This window comes from Astyanax mexicanus, chromosome 12 (assembly GCF_023375975.1).
Source record: "Astyanax mexicanus isolate ESR-SI-001 chromosome 12, AstMex3_surface, whole genome shotgun sequence".
NCBI lineage: Eukaryota > Metazoa > Chordata > Actinopteri > Characiformes > Acestrorhamphidae > Astyanax > Astyanax mexicanus.
Window position 1 is genome coordinate 40,598,916 of NC_064419.1, and position 23,439 is coordinate 40,622,354.

The 23,439-nt window shown below is 36.8% G+C and overlaps 1 protein-coding gene across 4 annotated transcripts in view; it reads left to right on the forward strand.

The window, feature by feature from the left end:
* Positions 1-23,439, forward strand: part of srpk1a (SRSF protein kinase 1a) — a 32,599-nt gene that overhangs the window by 7,605 nt on the left and 1,555 nt on the right. Inside the window, exons 3-16 of one of the 4 annotated variants that reach the window (XM_015600946.3) lie at positions 4,192-4,337; positions 5,006-5,114; positions 5,301-5,388; positions 6,687-6,774; positions 7,139-7,245; positions 9,193-9,358; positions 10,231-10,256; positions 11,213-11,429; positions 12,380-12,712; positions 13,981-14,081; positions 15,480-15,587; positions 16,562-16,631; positions 20,515-20,607; positions 21,654-21,746. In XM_015600946.3, the coding sequence (XP_015456432.3) occupies positions 4,192-4,337; positions 5,006-5,114; positions 5,301-5,388; positions 6,687-6,774; positions 7,139-7,245; positions 9,193-9,358; positions 10,231-10,256; positions 11,213-11,429; positions 12,380-12,712; positions 13,981-14,081; positions 15,480-15,587; positions 16,562-16,631; positions 20,515-20,607; positions 21,654-21,746 (1,745 nt within the window). The remainder of the gene's footprint in view (positions 1-4,191; positions 4,338-5,005; positions 5,115-5,300; positions 5,389-6,686; positions 6,775-7,138; positions 7,246-9,192; positions 9,359-10,230; positions 10,257-11,212; positions 11,430-12,379; positions 12,713-13,980; positions 14,082-15,479; positions 15,588-16,561; positions 16,632-20,514; positions 20,608-21,653; positions 21,747-23,439) is intronic. The other 3 variants (XM_007231923.4, XM_007231922.4, XM_049485848.1) reach the window with 3 other exon arrangements.

The window sequence follows — 23,439 nt, forward strand, 5'->3', positions numbered from 1 at the left end:
TGGTTTACCAGAACACTCAGGCTTCCTTAGTGTAGGTCTTTCATTGCTGTAGCAGCTAACCGCTAGTGGATAACGGCTAATGCTAATGCTCCAGCTTTAGTGGAAATCTGTAATCTAAGCTTACTGTAATTAAACGGAAGTGCTTTACTCACCCAAATAAACAGTTTTTCAGGAGATAAATCTGTGTAGATTAACAATCAGTGTTTCGATTGACCTGTCCGACTCCTCTGAAGTGTGTCTTTTAAGAATTACAGTTTTGTTTTCTTAACTTAGCTTAGCTTTACACCTCTTGCCACCCAGTGGAAACATGGTGACACCCCTGTTCCTTACTAGTTACTAGTGTTGCATAAAATGCGCCTTATAATACATCTGGTGCATCTTATGTATAAAAAACGACCAGAAAATAGACGTTTATTGATAGTGTGCCTTATAATCCAGTGCGCCTTATAGTGTGAAAAATATGGTAACTCCCATGAGCTTCTTACTTTGTGTAAGGGTGGTTTCACACTAGTGTAGGAGCAATCCAGAGTACTGATCTCTGGCCCTCGTGAAATTGGTGGTTTTGGGTTTGCTTTTACTGAACCACTGCTGCTATTTGTCACGTTACTTCCCTTTCTATCAGTGTATGCTTTATAAAACCACACTGCAATAAAGCTGGAGCAAGGTTACTGTGATAAGTTCAGCTTTGTGGAGTGAGTGAGTGGGTGTACTGCTTTGATAAAGATCTTCTCATGTGACATTGGCTCCTTGTTTGGAGGTGCTTATATGGTGAAATATCGTGCATCCCAGAGAAAGTGTTCCTTGCCACTGTAGTGTTTTGTATCCAAGCAAAATAATAAAAAGCAGCAAACGGTGCAAGCTTATTTCCACCAGATTGTTTGTTTACATATGCACAGTAGTCTTGGGTGTGGACAAGTGTGAAACCACCCTAAATATCTGGGCTCAGGAAGAAGAGAAGAGGTAGTCAGCAGATCCATGGAAATGGGTACCTGTTAACATTGGTGTAAGTGGAAGTGAAGAGTCTGGCATCATGCATCAGGGAGTTCTTAATTACATGGGTCATTATGGGAAGGGTTCTGGTATTTTCACCCCCTTCTCACCAATCTGTGTTCCTACCTTAATGTCCTCCAGTTCTCAGTCCTTTTTTCCCATGCATTTCCCACTAGGGCTGCAACAAATGATTATTTTGGCAGTCGACTAGTCTGATGATTTATTTTTTCAGTTAGTCAACGATTATTTCTGCCATGTCCTCCATCTCTAAAAATGATAGAAACAGCTGAACATGAGATTTAAAAGGCATTTAAATGTCTAGATGTTGTTTAAAGATGAAAAGTACTGATATTTATTGAGTAAATTTGTATATATGTTGTGTGGCACTTTTGGAGACACAGACTAAGTTGAGTGTAAACTGTGTGAGTGAACCATTTACTCATCTACCATTTACTCTTCTGTCCTCAGCACTTTGGGTAATGTTGTACTGTTACACATTAACGATTAGTCGACAATGAAATTTGTAGTCGACAGATTTAAATAATCGACATTGGCGATTATATTGACTAATCGTTGCAGCCCTGTTTCCCACCGATGTACATTAAACTGGGCTTGTTATGATAATTCGATAATTAAGTAATAAATTATAATTCAATATATGGACTTGATCATGCAGATTTTGACATTCAATATTGCTCATGGCATAATTTTAGCTAGGAGAACCTCTTATGTAAACAAGTTCATATATGGAAAACAATTTGATTTACATTTGATTTTTTTGAAAATAAAAATAAATAATAATTGCCTGAATGTCTGAAAATATTAATAATTAATTAATAATTTAAATAATCATTGCTTTTTAAAAGGGTCCAGTTATTATAGTGTTGCTGTTATTATTAGGGATTATAAATTTGACAAGCAAAATTATTCAGCCACCCGTGGCAAAAAAAAGCAGTGTTTGTCCAAATTGAAAAGTGAAGAGAACAAATTTATACCAGATAATGTAAAAAAAACAAAAAACAAAAAAACAAAAACAGTGTCAAAATGCTGAAAAAATGTGTTTAAAAATCGTCCACTAAAAATAGTTGTCGTGACACACAAGGAAACTGTAGTCTTAGAAATTATTTTATAGATCATCAGTGTTTCTGCACTAAAGGTATGTGCTGTTTTGAACTTCATGGCAGAGGCTTAAATATTTATTTTAATGTAGTTAGCTTTTTGTCTGTTTGTTTGATTTGCTTATGAGTTTTGCATGTGTAGCTCATTTAAAACCAATGTTAGTGTGGTTTGTGGTTTTGTCCTGAGTGTACAAGGTAGTCCACCCTGGGGCAGGATCTAGTTTTATAACCAGGTTTTTTGTTGCAAGTGTGGATTTTTCTATTCTATTTTAGATCTGGGAAAGTTATTTTGGTATTTTACTAAGGATATGTTTGTTTTTAGCCCTCTAAAACAGACTTGTTCTTACATTGTTTGTATCCGCTCTTTTCTGAAGGAAACACTAAAATTAAATAAGAGAATGAGGGCTTGTGTAAACTTGATGTTATCTTGATGTTATCAGTTAGAATTGGCTATAATTATAATGTACTACATGATGAGTTAATGAGGGTGCTGAAGCAGACGTTTTAACTCTGGTGTTGCAGGGTTTTAAAAAACAGATCTTATTGAAGAACTAAAAAAGTTAGCTAATCCTGCTTTTGCTAGAGTTCACACCACTACCACCTTTTCCTACCAACAATATGTAGCATTTGACCTACAGTCTTAATCTGCAGTGTACAAAATAATGAAAATAAAGAAATAAAACATTAAATGAGAGTGAGTGTTACTTTTGAAAAGTATTGTATCTCTAGTCATGAAATTCAGTCTTTTTAAAATGCATGTCTTGTGAAGCTTGTTGGTAAAGTCATTCTCAATCCAAGAGTAAACATTCAAAGCTATTCATTGTTTTTACAGTCAATATTACAGGGCACACCTGGGCAACAAGAATCTCCAAACGTGAGTTTCATTATTTTGAAAAATAGGTGGATTCTAACAAATTGTGCCCTGTAGAATATCATATCTACATTACATAACATTACATTATTCAGCGGAAACTTGTATCCAAATAGTGACTTACGATAATAGGGTACATAACAATAGAGGACATTAAAGTCCAAGGCAAAACATTTTAAACAGGGCCTGAAGGAGGTCAAAAGGGGAGTAGTGGAAAGAGGAGGAAAGGATGGGGAGCAGGAAATGAGGTTAGAAGTAGTTAGTTAATTAGAGGTGTTAGGAGAGTAAGTGCTCTTTAAAGAGCTCTGCCTTAAACGTTTTTCTTAAACGAGTTTCTTAAACCTAGTGAGGAACGCTCCTGCTCTGGTATCGTTTTGATTGCTTTGTGTGAATGTTAGGCAAAGTGGTTCATTGATTGAGGATCTAGATGTAAATGTCAGGATTTTATGCCATGCAATGTTTTAATTTCAAGCTTCTATGCTCAGTATACAGCTCTGGAAAAAAATGAGACCACGTAAAAATTTAAGAGTTTCTTTGATGTTTACCTATTTAAAACCTCTGGAATATATTATCAAGAGGAAGATGGATGATCACAAGCCATCAAACCAAGCTGAACTGCTTGAATTTTTGCCCCAGGAGTAGCATAAAATTATCCAGAAGCAGTGTGTAAGACTGGTGGAGGAGGAACATGCCAAGTTGTATGAAGACTAAAACTCTGGTGAAGGGAGCTGCCTAACTATACCTGGTGGAATGATGTGGGCTCTGTGTTTAACTTTAATTAGTAGGTGCAGGATTTTGTCTTGTCTTTCCATATTATTTCATCTAAATATTTTTATTCAAGAGAAATGTATGATTTCAAAGCATAATATCTATTGAACAGTACACAAGTTCATGCAGAAGTCTCATTATTATGATCTAGTAGGCATTCTATCAAAATCCTAACCAAAGATACTCTGTTTTTAGGGAAGTCAGAAAAAGTTCTTCCTCATTATTTTTAGTGACCGCACGTCCCGGTCAGTTTCTGTATGCTGCTCACTTTGGATGTAGAAAGCAAAGAAGAGTTCAATAGAAAAGGAGGTTGAGTTACTCAGAGTTTATTGCCCATGAAACCAAAGGAGTGCTCCCGGAATCTCAACTGTGTAGTTTGAGCAAGGTTGTCCGAGTCAAAAGTGGTGTAGCATAAAAATGAGGCAAAAATCCTCCTTCCTGCAGGCCTACTCAACACTCGAGACGAGCGCCTCAACAGCAGCAGCAGCAGCAGCAGCAACCGCCCGCTGAGCCTCAGCAGCAGGAGCCCGATGAAGAAATCCTGGGCTCAGATGATGAGGAGCAGGAAGACCCCAATGATTACTGCAAAGGTGAGCAGGAGCATCCTTTCAGCAGCTGTGCATTGTGTCTTACCATGCAGTCTGTGCTTTTAAATACAGTATATTTTCCTGTACAATGTGCATGTGGTGAATAATTTTGTAGGACTGTGATTTACAGCCCTGGTCATAAGAGTTTTCATGTTTAACACACCTGCTTCAACATACACACTTTAACTTAGGAAAAACTCATTAATTGTCTACATTGGAGCTAAAAAAAACAACCTAAATAAGCAGTACAGGGGTACATTAGTGTGTGTATCTACACAGTGATAAAATTAGACTGTTCCACAATGTATTGTTTCAGCATCACCATCACAATCTGCACATTTTCATTAGTCACTCCACAGGCTGTGCAATGTCAAATTATTTTCCAGTTTTTACAGTTTGGATTTTTTCCCCCAGAAAGGTAGATTATGTCTGGCCAATATCTTTTCTTTTTTATTACAAAAACTTTTAGATAAATCTGTATGAAGTTTATACAAGTTTTAATATTTTAAAAAACAATCTTTTGACTGGTACTGCATTGCAAAATTGCAAAATAGCACAATTTCAGATTTGTCCAACATTGTGCAGCCCTACTCCAAAATCATCTTTGGCTCATACTGTTCAGCAAATGTTCTGCACTGTTAAGAGTCTTCTTTCCCTCCCTGTATATCTAGGTGGCTACCATCATGTGAAGATTGGAGACCTTTACAATGGGAAGTACCATGTGATCCGAAAGCTGGGCTGGGGACATTTCTCAACAGTGTGGCTCGCCCTGGACATCCAGTAAGTTCTGCTCTCATGCAAGGAAGATATTAAGAAAGCTGTGTTTAGATTACTAAATGTGCTCTTCTTGGATTGAACAGATTTTATTGTTTTTTGAAATTTGTTTTGTATTTTTTTCTCTCAATTCTGTTAATCTCTGCAATGTTTTTTCTTCTACCTTTTCCTCTGTCTTCTATCTTTTTCCAGAGGGAAGCGGTTTGTGGCAATGAAGGTGGTAAAGAGTGCCGAGCATTATACTGAAACAGCCCTGGATGAGATAAAACTATTAAGATCTGTGAGTCCTGTCTTAAAGTTCACAGTTCACACAGCCTTGTCATACTGTGGGATTGTAAATAGGACATTTTGTTAAGGTTGATGAAGTACATGCATTTTGCCACTCTCACACACATCTTGTATCCCCACATTTTTTTTAAATAAAAATCAGCTGATCTTTGTGTCACAGTCAAAAAACTAATAGAATAGAGATTTTTCGCAATATAAAGTGCACGTAAAATCCTAATTTTCTCAAAAATCACCAGTGCACCTTGTATTCCAGTGTGCCTTATGTATGAATTCTACCGGTCAGGTTTTAAGGCACAGTAAAGTCTCTCCACTGAATTCCAGCATTTTACAGAAGTTTTAGTGAAGTTTCTCCAGTACCTAGGCTGGAGCAGTATTAGCATTAGCTGCTAACTGCAGCGCTAGTTCTTTCACCATTCAGAGGGGAGTATATTGGACTGTAGTCTGTGTGTTTACCTTGTTAAAACAAGCTACGTGGGACAAACTACTAGCTGATAGCATCCTGGCTTACCGAATCACTCTGGGTTTCTCAGTGTAGAGCTGTCGGGTGTTATTTACTAGCGCTAAATGCTGCTAACCGTGGCTAGCACTGCTGCTAACCTTATAGTCTGAAAAGTACAGGATTTAAATTATTTTTATCATGGTTTCCATTAAAAGTTATTTTCTGAAACAACTTCTACTTCAATGTTTTTGCATTTGCCAATGGCGAGTTCCTGGTTTAATTGCACTTTATGTCCAAATGTTTGTGGAATTCCTTTCTAAACACTTCTGTAAGTAGTGCCAGCAGAGTATGACTCTCTGTAGCAGATAAACATGAACCTATTGGCACTATGCCTAATGCCAGGTGTGGGTTAAGGGCATACAAAGCCCCTTCCCAGCATTGAATTGTGCAATGCTGTAACCATGTTCTTTGTAATAATGATTCTCTATCTTAATACTTTTGAGGTGGTTTCAGGAGTTGGGGTAGAGTTAAGCAGAGTGGGGATGATTCAAAATCATGATCTGATTAACACTCTTGTCATTAAATGTAATAAATATCTCACAGCTGTGCAGCATACCTTCCCTAAACAGTAAAGACAGATAAACCCTTTTTAAATATTCTTGATAATTAATATATTTATAATTCAGAAGATACATTGATTAAGCAGGGATCTTCTACTATATCTTGTTTATATGTAATTTTTATACATTACTGTATCATCCCATCTGGTTAGGAGGAAGGTTATTTCATAATATATGTAGTGCTCACTGTATGTTTTATATTGTGTGTGTGTGACGTTTTATTGTGTTCAGGTCAGAAACACAGACCCTGATGATCCAAACAGAGAGATGGTGGTTCAGCTGTTAGACGACTTTAAAATCTCAGGGGTGAACGGAACTCGTATCCTTAACCATAAAGTATATGATGTAAAACTAGAAGACGTGTAAGAATGCTGATACTGACAGATGCTGGAGGCCAGGCATGTTTGTAAATCAACTGTTACATTGTTTTTCTCAAGAAATACTTCGTCCTCATGGCCAAAAGTAACCACGCTGTATGAGCAGATCAGTGTATTTTCTCATTTATAATATGTGTTGCTCAAACTTGAAGCAGAAAAAGTTATAATATTGTCTGTATTATCATCAAGGTTGAATGCTGTGTCACTGATGTTCTTGTCCTGTTGGATCATGTGTTCCTAACCTGTGGGGATTTGTGGCTCCCTGTAGTGCTGTTTGACAGGTTGGTTCTTAACTTGACCTCTCAGATGTGTGCATGGTGTTTGAAGTGCTGGGGCACCATTTACTTAAGTGGATTATCAAGTCTAACTATCAAGGCTTACCCCTGCCTTGCGTCAAGAGCATCATTCGACAGGTAACACCACCCAGTCTTACACAATTGTTGCATTGTGCTTGGCTAATAATTATTAAAAGAGTGTAGAGCTGTGAACAGTTATGTTGTTAAAAAGCATCATAAATCTGATGTAGGCTATTTATGTATTTATTTATTTATTTTTACAACTTTACAGTAACAGTTTGTTAAAAATGTATAGAATGATGCTAATGAATGAAACATAGGCTTCATTCATATTACCAGGCTGATGTGGCTCAGATCTGATTTTTTTCATGTGTAAACTTGCCAAATCGGATTTTTTTTTTTTTTTGCCATGTCAGATTTGATTCACTTTTAAATGTGGTCCTAAATTGAATACATAGCCGATCCATGGACATGCGACATAAATGTGAACAGTCAAATCAGAATTCATGTGTCTTTTTGCTTTTACGCATTAGCGTTAGCGTTACGTGCTTCTCTCTCATACCCACATTCTATATCTTGGTGCAGCTGTGCAGCTACAGCTGCAAAAACAGCAAAAGCAAACCGCCTGGCCTTTTTTACCTCCTTGACCTGAGCATGAAATTCAGACCAGCTGTTTGCTGTTTCTCCACTCCAGCAAAAGATGCTTCACATATGAGCTGCTAACAAACACATCCATTTCCCTTTATAAAGCTACGAGTCCTCTCTCTAATATGAGTTTTTTTTTTTGTTGTTGGTGAAGAAGGCAACATTTATACACATATTAATGTGCGCATGTGAGGCGTTTCAGGGACAGATTCTTTCACATTAGACATAGATACAGCTCACTTACGTTTGTGTATGTGAACTGCCAAGTTAGCCAAATCTGATCTGAGCAAAAAATCGGGTTTGAGCAATTACACTTGTAATGTGAACGTAGCCTTAGTTACACAAGTACATAAACTCAAATTCCTATGCCTGGCTAAAGCTCTATGAGTAAAGAAGGATGTATTGAAGTATTCACCACATGACCTCCAAACAGATCTTAAACAGAACCATGATTCATTCCAAGATTATATGTTTCCACTAGGCCTTTATCGACTTATCGTTCAATAAATGGACATGACCTTAATCATTTTAATAATCGTGTTATCGTCCATTTTGTTTTCACTTACAAAATGCACATATATTGTGACTGCACCCCTAGGGATAGGAAGAACAGGGAGACACAGTCAAAGGAAGTAAATTATCTCTTGAGTGAAGGCTGAGTCAGGGTCTTTATACCGGTCCAATGTGGGCCAGCTTGGACAGTCCGGGGCTGCACGTCATGGTGAGGTGCGGACCCATGCTTCCCCTGCCTCTGCACTTTCCAATGTGTTTGCAATGTTCTTCAAAAGGGTATAATTCCTTTGTTACGATATTATGTTATCATTATTTAAATGCCATTTAATGGTCTTAAATTGCCAACAATAGCGTTTATCGTAAAAATATCGCTCGCAAAAAATTGTTATCGAGACAGGCCTAGTTTCCACTACATAGATATTTATGTTTCTCATTTAGGACACTACCAGTGATAGGCTGATGCTGATTGGTAATTCACTAAAATAACCATCTTTCTTCTCTCTTTCAAGTAATTTGCCCTCTCTCAAAGTCTTTGATTCTTTGAGTACATTGTAGAGACATATTTTGCAGTCAGTGATCTCTCACCAAGAGGTACACTACTCATAAAAGTAGCCTCTGAGCTCCTTTTTATAGGGCAGTTTTAGAAGAACTTGGTGCGAGCCCCTGTTTTCGTATGATCAGACCACACCTGTAATCATTTGCATATCTGCCTAAGACATAAAGCATAAATGTGTGCCAAGATTTTCAGCAATCTGGGTGTGTTACTTTTTTTTTGTCAGCAAGTGCAGATTAATCTACATTTTATGCTTTTTTTTTCCCCAAGAGACTGATTTAGTGAGCTGCCAAAGTGTTGCATATCCTGAATTTGTGTGAAATAATATAATATATATATATTTACTGTTGCAGGTTCTGCAGGGCCTTGACTACCTGCACACAAAGTGTAAGATCATCCACACAGACATAAAGCCAGAGAACATACTAATGAGTGTGGATGAGTCATATGTGAGGAGGCTGGCAGCCGAAGCTACAGAATGGCAGAGAGCAGGAGCACCGCCTCCTTCTGGATCTGCAGGTCGACTCTCTTTCACTCCCTTGTTTACTTTTTGTTCAGTGTCTCACTTTCACATCCATAATGCCTTTAACACTGGGTGTAAATACTTCTTTCTCACTTCCTTAATCTTGATAAAGCATTCACTTTCACACCATTTTATTTAGACTTGTTTGAACTTGCTTGAATGTTTTTTTTTCCTGTTTTATTTTCCTCTCTTAAGTACAGGGTTCATACGGTCATAAAAAAAAACTGAAAATATCAATTTCCATGCCTAGATAAGTTTTGGAAAAATAAAAACGCCCAAAAAAGTTCTGGAAAAGTCATGGAAATTTGGTCTACAAATCGACGTGTTTCAGTTTATCGATGGAGAAAACCTTTTTTGAGCGAACAAATACATCAGCTCAGAGTTAATTCAGTAATTCAGCCCTACACAATGCAGCTCTCAGGATCTGACACTTTTTTATTATTTTATTATTAAAGATCGTGTGTCAGTATTTTTATCAGATTCATTTTAGCCCTTCTATAATCGATTAATAATAGTTTTGCTTATAGTTTTAGTTGATGTCTTGGTTTTATTGTTCATGTCTGCATTGATGTTTTAAAATTCGTATGGTCATGAACATTTGCCTTGAAGGCATGAAAAAGTCAAGGAAGAAATTGTGGAAATTTATTGGTTAAAACATGTATAAACCCTATAAGTAGTGTTTTCTTATTTTTACTATACACTTCAGTGTTCACACAGTGCCCTATGCTCTCCAGCACAGCCAGTCTGTTCACTTTCTTTGGCCCTGCAGCATTGCTACTGAATGACGTTAGACTGTGTGATGTGAGGTTTGTTGTGTAATCTTCAGCCTGTTTTTGTGCTGACTTCACCTTTTTCTTCTGTGTTTCAGTGAGCACAGCGCCAGTACCCAAACAAGTAAGTTTTTAGAAGCACTTCTGAACTGCCCCAAACAACTCAGCAGTCTTTGAAACAAACTGATCATTAATTATTTTTTCTTTCTTGATAACCTGAGAGACTTAAAACAAACAAAAAAAAGACATCTAAAACGTTTTGTAACATTTTATTTTACACTTTGACTTTTACACATAGAGTGTAAATAATATATCATTGCACTGAGCTCACTTTCTCACAAGATAACACCATAGGAGGGTACTTTATCTCCTTCTAGCTCATGCGTGGCATTGGTCTAGTGGTCAGCTTACGTGCTGTTGGTAACTGTTTTTAGCAAAAGAAAAATTCACATTGTCCTCTTTTCCAATTATATATATATACTAAAGACAGATTATATCTGTCCAGTATCATTTATTTAACTTTAATCCTGGATATATGGAGATATATGGAGAGCATTATTAGTATCGTGACATTTTTGTATCATTGACTGCTGTTACAAATCTGATAATCTTGTACTTTTTAATTTCTCAGTTAGAGGTGTGCCATATCATATCGTATGCAAGAAAAAAATAATTTTAATTTTGTTGCAGTAGTGTATTCGTAAATGTTTTATTGTTTTTAATTCAGTGTTTTGTCATATGAAATGTTGTGATATTATTTTAGGAGCATTTATACTTCTATATTTACAGACTGTAGTGCTTCTGTGCTTTTCTTACCCAACTGTTTCTCTTTGTGAATGTACAGATAGTCAGAAACAGCAGCTCATCTGCATCTGCTTTTTTGTGTCCAGAGAAGCTGAAAAAAAAAATGGATAGTGAGTGTAAAGACTAGGAGGTGGTCAAACTGTTCTGCTTGATTGGTGTATATAAAACCAATTTAGAGCATAGCATAGTTAAGTCTTAACTCTTACAATGAACATCCACATATTCTGCATTATTACAGTGAGGAAGCCCAAAAATAATTTTTGCTTTTGTTTCCAGGCGCCCAAAATGTCGAAGAACAAAAAGAAGAAGCTGAAAAAGAAGCAGAAGCGACAAGCGGAGCTGCTAGAAAAGTGCATACTAGACCTGGAGGAGATGGAAAAGGGTCCTGGAGGAGCAGAGGAGGAGGCTGATGAGCCACAATCCCCAAAATCACCTTTGTGTGCACCTCTCAGACAGGCATCTATTCAGGACATTGCTGAAGAGGAGCTAATAGGTTAGTTAATGGAGCTAAAATGCTTTTAACTTATTGATGTCAAATAATTATTCTATTTCTAGCATCATTTTTGACTGTAACAATGGAATATGGGTTATGCTTTCAGTTGTTTGAATGAATATTTACACACACATGATGTTTTAAAACTACTTTGTGAGTTTTATAGCTCTTAAGTCATATAGGTCTAAATGCTGTTGTCCACTGGATGCCGCACAATAATGTCTTGAAGTAATAAACACTTTGTTTGTATACAGCTCTGTAAAAAAAAAAAAATTAGACCACTTAAAAACTATGAATTTCTTTGTTGTTACCTAATTCAAAACTTCTTGAATATAATCAAAAGGGAGATGGATGATCACAAGCCATCAAACCAAGCTGAACTACTTGAATTTTTGCACCAGGAGTGAAGGCATAAAGTTATCCAAAAGCAGTGTGTAAGACTGGTGGAGGAGAACATGCCAAGATGCATGAAAACTGTGATTAAAAAGCAGAGTTATTTCACCAAAGATTGATTTCTGAACTCTTAAAACTTTATGAATATGAACTTGTTTTCTTTGCATTATTTAAGGTCTGAAAGCTCTGCATCTTTTTATTTTTTCAGCCATTGCTAATTTTCTGCAAATAAATGCTCAAAATGATAATACTTGTATTTGGAATTTGAGAGAAATGTATATTGGTGTTGATGCTAAAGCAAACTCCAACATTTTTATGAACTCAGAGTAAGATTAGAATTTATTAATTTATGTATATTTCTAGTCACAAGTCATATTTTAATGTTTTTTAATTTAATATAATGTAATAATGCAATAATGCCTGCCTTGCGCTGGTGTGCCAGTGTATGTACCTCTATGTATGGTAAAACTATGGTTTAATATTTTTAGAGCACTACGTGTTGCGTTGCTTCTACTGTATGACCGCTTTAACATTGTTTCTCTTTCCTCTCCACTCAGACAACCCCAGAGAGCGGCTGACCTCAGACGCCTCAGCAGAATTCAACTGTAACGGACACTCACCCGACAGCCCAGGCCCACCTGAGAAAGATGCTGAAGAAGATGAACCGCAATCACAGCTCAAGCAGGAGGACCATCAAAACGCTAACACTGGACCTTTAGAGGAGAACCCTTATAAGTACTGTAATGGAGCCAGCTCTCCTGAGCCGAGCCAGGAGAACCACAGCAATGGAGACGTGAAGGAGGAGGGAGAGCTGGGGCCTGAAGAGCAGGAGCAGGAGCAGCTGCCGGAAGGAGACTGCCAGACTGAGACACAGGAGAGCTTGATGAATGGTCAGTGAAAAGCAGACTTGCATTTTTTCCTGTTTCAGACTTTAAGCCTGAAAATGTGATTTTTGCTGTTTTCTATATAAGCAAGTCTGTCAATAGAATCTGTATAATATTTCCTTTAAGACAGAGTTTCTTAAACCCGGTCAGGGTCGCACTCTGCCATGCACATTTAGTGTGTTCTCTGCTTCCAACACTCCTGATTTAACAAATCAGTTAATTAAAGGTCTCATTCCATTTGTTTTTTTTCTATTCATTTTATAATGTCTAATTTTGGTCTATAGCATAAGTGAATGGAATGTGAGCTGATTTTTGTAAAAAAAACAGTATAATGCTCCGGTATATTGGTAATTGTAGGATTTTCACTTTTGCTCATGAATATAAAACATTGCCTTTGTTTGGCAAACAGCACTATGACACCAGCTAGACAGACAGCCTTTAGAAACATTTTAAAATAAAGATTTTTTTTTACACTAATTACAGTCTTTGCCACATCACATGTTACTCTACAACATGTGTAATGCCCTGCTAAGTGCAGTTCACCCACTGACCTAGTCTTAGAGTCTCTGTAAAACACAAAATCCACCGGAGATCCTATGTAAACCTATGTAAAAACACACAGATGGGTTGTCCAGGTCCAGAAAGTAAAAATCTGTGGATTTTTGCTTTTAAGAGGTGTAAACAGAACATTTTTTAAACATACTCCTACCTATCTCAACTGTACTTTGCTGGTGGAGTTTCATAGACAAATTCTAACCATTTGTTCCTTAGCTCTAAATTGCAGGGCAAAGCATATAACACTGATGTGTTATTTGCACAAATAACACAGGAACAAACTGCCATGCTGTCTGACTAGATGTGCCCAGCTGGCTTCAGCGCTGCCTGTGGGGGTTGTGAGCCAAGATGGGCGAGGCCATGAATACTAATTCACAGTTTGACCTAGATAATGATGCTTTTCCTGATCAACTCTTTTTGCTGAATATTTTCTTTTTCTAGCTACTGCAGACAATGGAGGTTGAGAAAGTTTCATTTGCTGCATGCATATACAACTCAGAGAGACCTATAGTATTCCACACAGAACAAGAAAAATTGGATTTTAGCAGAAGAACACCTTTAAGTCCTTTTAAACATGCAGTGGGTGTATAAAACAGTGACCTCACTAAAATGTGCAGGGCAGGGAGCCCCAGTACCAAGATATAATTTTTTATTTAAAGACTTTAGTACAAGAACATATTCAGGATAACTTACTGTCTGCTCCTCTCTAACCCCCACAGCCAAGTTGGCTGCAGGAAACCTGCTGGTCAATCCTCTGGAGCCGATAAATTCCGACAAGATCAAGGTCAAGATCGCTGACTTGGGCAACGCCTGCTGGGTGGTGAGCTGGTTTACCTTTCCATTCACCTTTTATGGATTATATACAGTGAGTGCCGTTCAGTTTAACTCCTCTGTAGCGGCCAGTGCCATCCAATGGCATTTCTTCTTGTCTCAGTGATGTAAGATCTGCCTATATATGTAGGACAGCAGCAACAAGTGGTATTCATTTCTGTGTCAGTTTGTTTACTTAAACAATGAAATAAGTTCTTGATATACAGTAATCATCTAATACAGTGTATGCTCAAAAAGTACGTGGGCACCTGCTGAAATGATAATTTGATTGTAGCTTTACTTCAGATTTTGTGTGTGAAGCTCCATCTTTCCAGTAAATGCAGTATCATTGCATACAACTTTTTGAATGACGGCAAAACTGCAAATTGTTAACGTACTAAAATAACCAATAGGTTAATACATGGCAGGTATAATGTTTTGCTGCAGTCATAGATCCTTAAAGAAAAAATCCGGTGTGAGATGATAAACATGATAAGTATGAAATTTTGTTAAATAGCTCGCCTACATTCACCCCTAGCATTCCGCAATACAAATTTTTAGTTGGTGCTCCCTACAGGCTAAAACAATTCACTATTTTTACACCACTAACAAGCTCAATGTAGCTCCACACTTCCTTGGTAAAATTATTTTCTTCAGGTGGTTCTTTGGCTCTGCTGTCTTGAAATGAAGTAACGATAAATTGACAAACACAAATAAAAAACTGCAGCTAATAAGTCACGTGGATACTCCCATTAGTTTTGCAGTGGAGTTGGTGCAACAGGAGTTGCCAAATATTTAATATATAATATAATATCATTCATTTTTACAGAATAAATTTTTACAATCTGTTTCTCTATCCTGTGCTTGCCAGTCATATTATCATGGCTTAATTTCAGCTGGCGGCAGAGAACTACCAGAACTACATAAAATAGCTATTTCTTTGCATGGTAAACACTATGCCCCTATCGCTATCATTGTAAGCCTGTTGGGAGCATATAGGTTAAAAACGCTGTATTTTTGAAAATGATGGGAATAAAGGGAGAAGGGTTATTGGACTCAAGTTTGCACTAGTTATCATGTTTCACTATATCTCGAGGTCATCTCACACCAGCGTTCTCCTTTAATTTAATTTAATGTAATATTAATGCAATTTCCTGAAATGCACTATAGTGTAAAGAGAAGCTGCAATAAGTGTTCAAACAAGCAGTTTTGTTTGAGTGCATTACAGAAGAGCAGTAGCAATACGAATCACACTTAATAAAGTAGCATTCTCAGAGTTTAAACACATTGGTGTCGTGGTAGGGGATTATTTAGTAGCTCTTACTCCTGCGTGTTATTGCGGAGCACACATGTGCCATATGGTTAAGCCGAACCCGGAGCCATGAATGAATTCTCTGTCTCCCTACAGAACAAGCACTTCACTGAGGACATTCAGACGAGGCAGTATCGCTCCCTAGAGGTGCTGATTGGTTCAGGTTACAACACACCAGCTGATATATGGAGCACGGCTTGTATGGTGAGACACTCATTATTGTTTACAACACATTACTAAACTGCTGGAGTCTAATAAAATGTAACATTGCAGAATGAATAGCTTCCTTTATCATTTTATTTCTGGTGTTAAAATAAATAATTAAAAACATGCTTTAACCAAGTGTTTGAGTTCTAATAATTCATCATTAATAATGGTGCTGCAACACTTACTTTTTTTTTTTATTAAGCTTTATTTAATTGCAAACATGACGTTTTGGCCTGTGCTTCAAGGCCTTTGCCAGATACATCACTTAACAACTTCTCGAAAAACTCGAACAGGGTTTGTACGGTCATGAAAAACCTGGAAAAAATTAATGAAATTTCCAGGCCTGGATAAGTTTTGGAAAAATAAAAATACTCAAAGTTTTGGAAAAATCATAGAAATTTGGTCTGCAAATTGTTGTGTTTTAGTTTATCAATAGAGAAAATCTATTTTGAGCTTAAAAAAAAAAAAAAGTCCGCTCAGAGTTAATTCAGTAATTTAGCCCTCAGGATTTGACTTAAAATTCAGTGTCTGAGTCATTTTAGTCCTACTATAGTCAATTTTGATTATAGTTTTAGTTGTTTTTTTTTGTTTTATTGTCCATGTTTGTACTGATGTTTTAAAAATCTCGATCATAAAAATGTCTCTTAAAGGCATGAAAAAGTCATGGAAAAAAATCATGTAAATTTTTGGTTTAAAAGTGTATGAACCCTTGAAGAAGTATTTATTCTGTTATTGCCTCGACTTACATTAAACCTTTAGTTTAGTTATTTAACTAATGTATAGGTGCATGAGCTCTCTGTCAGTAAATGTAGTGGGTCATTAGCTTGGAATGTTCAGTATGTTTAGTTAACTGTGTGTAGGGCTAGATGAAGAGATGATGATAGATAGATCATTTCCTGTAATTTTTTTTAAGCCTCTCTCTCTCCCCCTTCTCTCCACCTCTTCCTGTCTATCTTTTTTTTCCTATGCAGGCATTTGAGCTTGCCACTGGAGATTACTTGTTTGAACCCCACTCTGGTGAAGATTACTCCAGAGACGAAGGTAAAGCTGCTTCTTCCTCTCTCTACAGTGTTTGCTTTTCACTTCCTCTTCCAACTGTAAAATAAACCCTGTTAGCCCTCTGTGCTGATGCTAGTGTATACTAATATAGACTACAGTGGCATTGTTGTAGTGAGTTATCCAGCAATAAACACTGTTAGACACTGTTTACACCTAGTAACTTGATGCGTCTGGATGTCTGGATTTCTCCCAATTTGGCTAGACCGATTGTCCCAATTGTCCAATACATCAGCTCACAGATGCCTTGTGCTGATCGACATCACCCGTTTGAAGTGCATAGCTGTAGTAATTATCTGGGTAATAAACCAGGTTAAACTGCATCTGAAAAGCTGTTTAGCTCAAACAGAACTGTACCAGAATTAATTCAGGACCAGAACAAGACTGCCTCCTCTTGCGAGTCTCTCAGTGCTTGTTTTGGTCCACATTTTAGTGTGGTCCTTAATTTACACCTACTCAAAGAACTGCACCAAAAGAGAAAACGAATCAGTGTCTGAATTAACTGGACTAAAAAGTGTGAAAGTGTGAAAACACCCCTAGAGTGTCTTAATTTGTTTGATCCAAACAGCAAGCACCACATATTTGATTATTTTTGAAATGTTTTATGTATTATTACAAGAACATGGAAATATTAGTGTCAGTATTCCTGGGTGTGTTTCCCTTCTAACAGAGCTTTAGTATTCAGAATGGATTTGAATGGATTTCCCCTCTAGCTCACCACTCACCATCTCCTTCACCACCTCATGGTTCTTTCATCGCTCTTAATTCCCTGCCTCCATCTTTTGTTAGTTTTTTGGCACCTTTTTGTTGTATATAGAACTCCTTCTAAAAAAAATACTCTCCATAACAGCAATATATTCAGGATAGTTCAGGATGATACAGGCAAATAGTATATTACAATACATTTCTGGATTTTGGTAAACTCAATATACAACTCGGATATTGATGTTAACAGTAATAAAGTCGCAGGAAAAACTGTCTATAATGCCCACAAAACCTACAAACTTCTAAAAATGTATTGTCAATTCATGTAATCCACCCTGTAGTAAAAGACAGTCAGTAACAGATAACTAATGCATATTAAAATATCTATGTTTAAAAACTTTAATTAAAACATTTTTAATTGCACTATACAGCTCTGGAAAAAAAATCACAGTTCTGAATTAGTTTCTCTGATTTTGCCATTTATTGGTATATATTTGAGTGTAATGAATATTGTTGTTTTATTCTATAAACTACAGATAACATTTCTCCCAAATAAAAATATTGTCAAGTGAGAAAAGGCTGAAATTCCAAAAGAGATGCAGAGCTTTCAGATCTCAAATAATTCAAAGAAAACAAATTCATATTCATAAAGTTTTAAGAGATCAGAAATCAATATTTGGTGGAATATCCCTGGTTTTTAATCACTGTGATCATCCATCTTCCTATTGATTATATTCCATATGTTATCAATTTGGTAACATCAAAGAAAATTATCATTTTTAAGTGATCTCTTACTTTTTCCAGAGCTGTATACATTGATATTGAATCATCGTACTTGACCGGCATATATTGCTTTTAATAATTAATTGTTTGGTAGTTTAGCCCTATTGTGGCATTTTCTATCATTCCAACATCATTTCCATGCACTGCAGTTTCTTATTCTTAATATTAGCATGTGTATCTTAATGTATTCTCAGTATTGTGGTGTTAACACCTAACCCCCTGCTTTTACAGTGCTTATAAAATCTTTAGCATGATACAAACATTCTCTTCTTTTATGTTCTATATGTGGCTTATTACTCACTGACACTTGACAGAGCTATTCTTAAGGTGTGTAAAACTTGCATTCAGTGAAGCTCACATATTTAGAGGAAGTGCAGACTGCCAGCATTAAGCTAAAACAAGAAGGCTAGTTTAAAAACCCAGTTACTTTTCTTGATTTAACATTGCATGATCGCATGTGAAAAAGCCAGTAAGTTTTAAAATTGGGGGAATTTGGGTGAAATTTTGATGTAAAACTGGCAAGTGCAGGAAAACAATGCTTTGCATGTTTTCTCTCTGTTTTTCTCGCTGTGTGTCTTAACTGCGTGTCTCATCTCGTCTGTGCTGTCATGTTTATTTAAACTAGGCCTATGTCTAGTGTCTCCTTTTCCTGCTGTAACTTGTTTCCTCATATGTTTTTAATATCTTTGAGTAGGTTAAACATTTTATTGTTTCCTTTTCATTTTTAGGTTATTCTGAAGTTATTTTTTTTTATTGTACGTAGGGATGCACCAATCCAATATTATCATAGAGCAATGGTCTCGATATTAACAAAATAAGCTTGATGAACCTGATGCTCACCGCTATTCTAGGTTTCATAACTACAGTTCAGATTAATCTACAGAACATGATACACGCAATATGATTGTGTGGTGCTCTCGGTCTGTTATCAACTATTAGTAAGTAATCTAGCTCAGAAAAATTTAAGCATAACCTGCTTCAACCCAGCCGCAGATGGTTTTTGTGTCTGTTAGCATAATGGCTCCAAAGCTGTTCGTGCTGTGCTTAACCAGCTTCAACCCTAACGAGGCCAGTTGCTATGTCTTTAGTATAGCTGTTCTAACCTTTTAAAGTCCAGCTGATATTATTGTGGCTAATTCACTGATCTGTGCTTCACAATTCAGAGGCAAAGTGTCATCAACTATCCACGAGTAATTTATCTCAGAAAAACAGCTAAAATCCAAAATTAAATCTTAATTGAAATCACATGGCAGCCATCTAGTGTACCATGTGTACTAGTCAAACATCCACATAAACAGATCTTAAAGACAAATAAATAGAAATAGTTTATTTATCAAATTTACTTAAGTAAAGTAATGAAGTCATTTATGTTGCCTTAATATCATATGCATAGTGAGGTATACGGTTTATTACTTCATCTGTAGTATCAGATAAGTATTGGGTATCAACCCCTATATTAATATCAGTACTGGATCAATTCTCTTTGCCTGCATGTCTTTTGGTCTTGAAAATAAAACTGTATTCTCGACTAGGGGTGGGCGATATGGCCCTAAAATAGTATCACGATATTTCATGGTATTTTTGCAATTACGATACTCTTGGCAATATGAAAAAACACTGAGAAAAAAAAAAGCTTATTTCAAGAAAACACTACTGCAACAAAATGAAGATAACATATCATTATCTTATAATATTATTATATAAATATGATATGGCACACCCCTAACAGATATATAAAAAAAAAAAACAAGAATTTGTCAGATTTGTTACAGAATAATACAGAATAATGCTCTCCAAATATCTCCATATATCCAGAATTAAAGTAAAATAGTTGATACTGGACAGATCTGTCTATAGTAGATATATAATGGCAAATGAGAACAGTGTGATTTTTTTTTTTTATGTATTTATTTTTGATAAAAACAAAGTACTACCCTGATGTGATAATTTGTTTTTTTTTCAGGTGATAATATCTTTCACAGTAATCCAAAATGTTATTACGCGATATTATAGCGTACGATACAATATGGCACACCTCTATTCTTCACAGCCTGTATTTATTATCTATTTAATTTACAATAACATGGCAACATTGGCTTGCATATTTATGTCAAGCATTGCTCCCAATTAAAATATAATTAGAATATATCTCCAGCAAAGTGACACAGTGAATAGACTAGAACTGGACTGTCTGTCTCTTTAGGGAAAAGGTTAATTGATTTAAAGTCACCATCATCCATCTGCTTTTCTGTATACCTGTTAACCCTTTAGATTCTTTAGAGCTCATGCCCATCATTGCTTCTCATCCTGCTTCTGTCCTTCTCTGCACCCATCTTCTCTCTGCTCCCCTCTTCCTCCTCATCCTCTGGATGTCCTCCAGACCACCTCGCTCTGATCATTGAGCTGTTGGGTAGAATTCCCCGTCACTATGCTCTGATTGGGAAATTCTCACAGGAATACTTCGACCGGAAAGGTACGCGCTCTGCGCTGGCTGAGCTCCACCCTGGGTCTGAGGGAAAGCGTGAGGGAGCTCTGTAGCTTCTTCTCCTACAGCACAAATCCAATGTGGAAACACATCTGTAACCCCTCAGAGCATAAAATGTAAAATATTACAACATTTCATTCAACATTTCTCATAATTTCTTAATAGATACACTCTGATTGCAGCACTTCAGACATTTCCTCCGTAGTCAGCTAGATCTTTACTAGTTAGCATGTTTGCAGATGGATAACACCTGCACTAAGCAGGCTGAACATCTTTTGCGTTACAGGCTACAGGCTGCCCTATTCAGACAGGATTAGTTTTACCTGGGGAGGTGGAGTAAAGTAAAGTTTTACCGCAGGACATCAGGAAAATTTATGACCATCTTACACAAGATAAGAAATCTCTGCATAAATGACTGAGATGGGAGTGACTATTTGATTTACACACTGACGTCCCTTCCAAAACAACATACCTGTTACATAGCTTACCTATGTGGCTGCTCTGCTAATCAGACAATAAACCACAAAAAGAAATATCCAGCTAAAAATGGAGGATAATAATTTAGAACATGTAGCTGCTAATTTTCTAAATGCTAAACTTTCATTATTACTATGAGTGGATTATAATATTGGTCATAGTCACGTTTTGGAGGTGATGGCAGTGTGAGATGGGAGTTTCATTTCAGTCATTTATACCGAGATTCCTTATCCTGTGTAAATCTGACTTTTTTTTTCCTCAGAGTTAAACTAATCCTGTCTTAATAGGGCTATAAACATCTTTTTAAAGCTAGTACAAGTTTAAGAGCTGGTTACAGAGCAGGCTAATGAACCGGTCAGTCAGATTTCAGGCTGGTATCTGTGTGCTGTCAGAGTTTAACAGACTCCCTCTCAGCTCCCCCTCGTCTCCCAGGGTGGATAAATGACTATTAACTGTGTTTGATCAATCTGTTGTTTGTTTCGTCCACCCCTCCCCCCCCTCCCCTCTCCAACCCCTTCACAACACCCCCTCTGTTATGTTGCCACACAAAATGGCAGATCACATTGCTTTGATCATTGAGCTGCTGGGGATGGTCCCACCCAAACTAATATTGTCAGGAAAATACTCCAAGGACTTTTTCACCAAGAAAGGTAATGCTGTCTTTCCTTGTATTTCATAAACTGTTGACAATAAAAATGACATACATTTGTGTTTGTTTTGTGTGCAAAAAAAAAACAGAAGTAATCAGTTGGTTGGTTAGTTAGTTGGGTAGTTGGTTAGTTTGGTAGTTGGGGAGTCGGTTGGTTGGTTGATTGGTTGGTTAGTTGGTTGGTTAGTTGAGTAATTAGTTTGTTAGTTGGGGTGTGGGTTGGCTAGTTGGGTGGTTAGTTAGTAAGGGAGGTGGTTGGTTTGTTTGTTGGGTGATTGGTTCATTAGTTAGTTGGGTAGTTGGTTAGTTATTTGGATGATTAGTTAGTTAGTAGGGGAGGTGGTTGGTTTGTTTGGGTGATTGGTTAATTAGTTAGTTAGTTGGGTGATTAGTTTTTTAGTTGGGCAGTTGATTGGTTGGTTAGTTTGCTAGTTGGGGAGTCGGTTGGTTTGTTTTTGTTAGTTGGGTGATTTGCTACGTGGGTGGTAGGTAGTTGGTTAGTTAGTTGGGTGATTAGTTTGTTAGTTGGGCAGTTGATTGGTTGGTTAGTTTGCTAGTTGGGAAGTCGGTTGGTTTGTTTTTGTTATTTGGGTGATTTGCTACGTGGGTGGTAGGTAGTTGGTTAGTTAGTTGGGTGATTAGTTTGTTAGATGGGCAGTTGATTGGTTGGTTAGTTTGCTAGTTGGGGAGTCGGTTGGTTTGTTTTTGTTAGTTGGGTGATTTGCTACTTGGGTGGTAGGTTGTTGGTTAGTTTGCTAGTTGGGTAGTTTGGTGGTTGGTTCGTTAGTTAGTTGGGAAATTAGCTTGTTAGTTGGGCAGTTGAATGGTTGGTTAGTTGGGTCGTTGTAATTGTAATTGTAATTGTACAAGTATGAAAACAATATTTAATAAAAAAAATAGTTTGTAATTGAGCTTGTGTAGTTAATGATTTTCTGTGCTGCAGTAGGGTAAGCATCTGCAGTGCTTTTGTATTCAATGTAGATTGAAGTGTAAAATAGGTGTGCGCTAACAGGGACTGAAGTGTTGTTGTTTGATGTATGGCTGCTTATAAACACCTGAGTAGGTCCTAATATGCTTTCTGAATTGTTGACTAAATCACTTTTATATTTAAATACAAGATCATATAATAAAAGCTCATTAAAGTTAATTTTATGAGCATTTGAGATGGTCACTTTTAAGGAAATGTTCAAACAGTGTAAAAGTTAGCTATTATGTTCAGATGTTTTGACCGCAACAGTATGTTTGAGTATTTGACCAGCATAATCTTCATGCATATTTTATTTATCTATTTTTTGTTATAAGACCAGAGCAAATTGCTTCCATAATTTAGTAGTAGAGCACTATCATTTTCAAATGTATTTTCACAGGGATGTGGGAAGGTGTTAACAGTTGGTGGAGTTAAAATTCTAAATATACAGAACATAGACATCATCCAAATGTATGTGCCTTTTTAAATACTGTTTGGATATTGAACATCTGTGCTTAGTCATTTCGGGTTATAGCTGGGTTACATCTGGGTTATTGTCTCTTTAGTTCTGAATTTTCACAGCCACCATTGGGCTATATCATATCAGTGTTTCTTAATCCTGGGCCCATAGCCTCCTGCCCTGCAATATTAGAGCTTTTTCGGCTCCAAGCACACTTGATTCAGTTAATCAGCTCATTATTATGGTCTTTAATTTGTATAGGGGGTG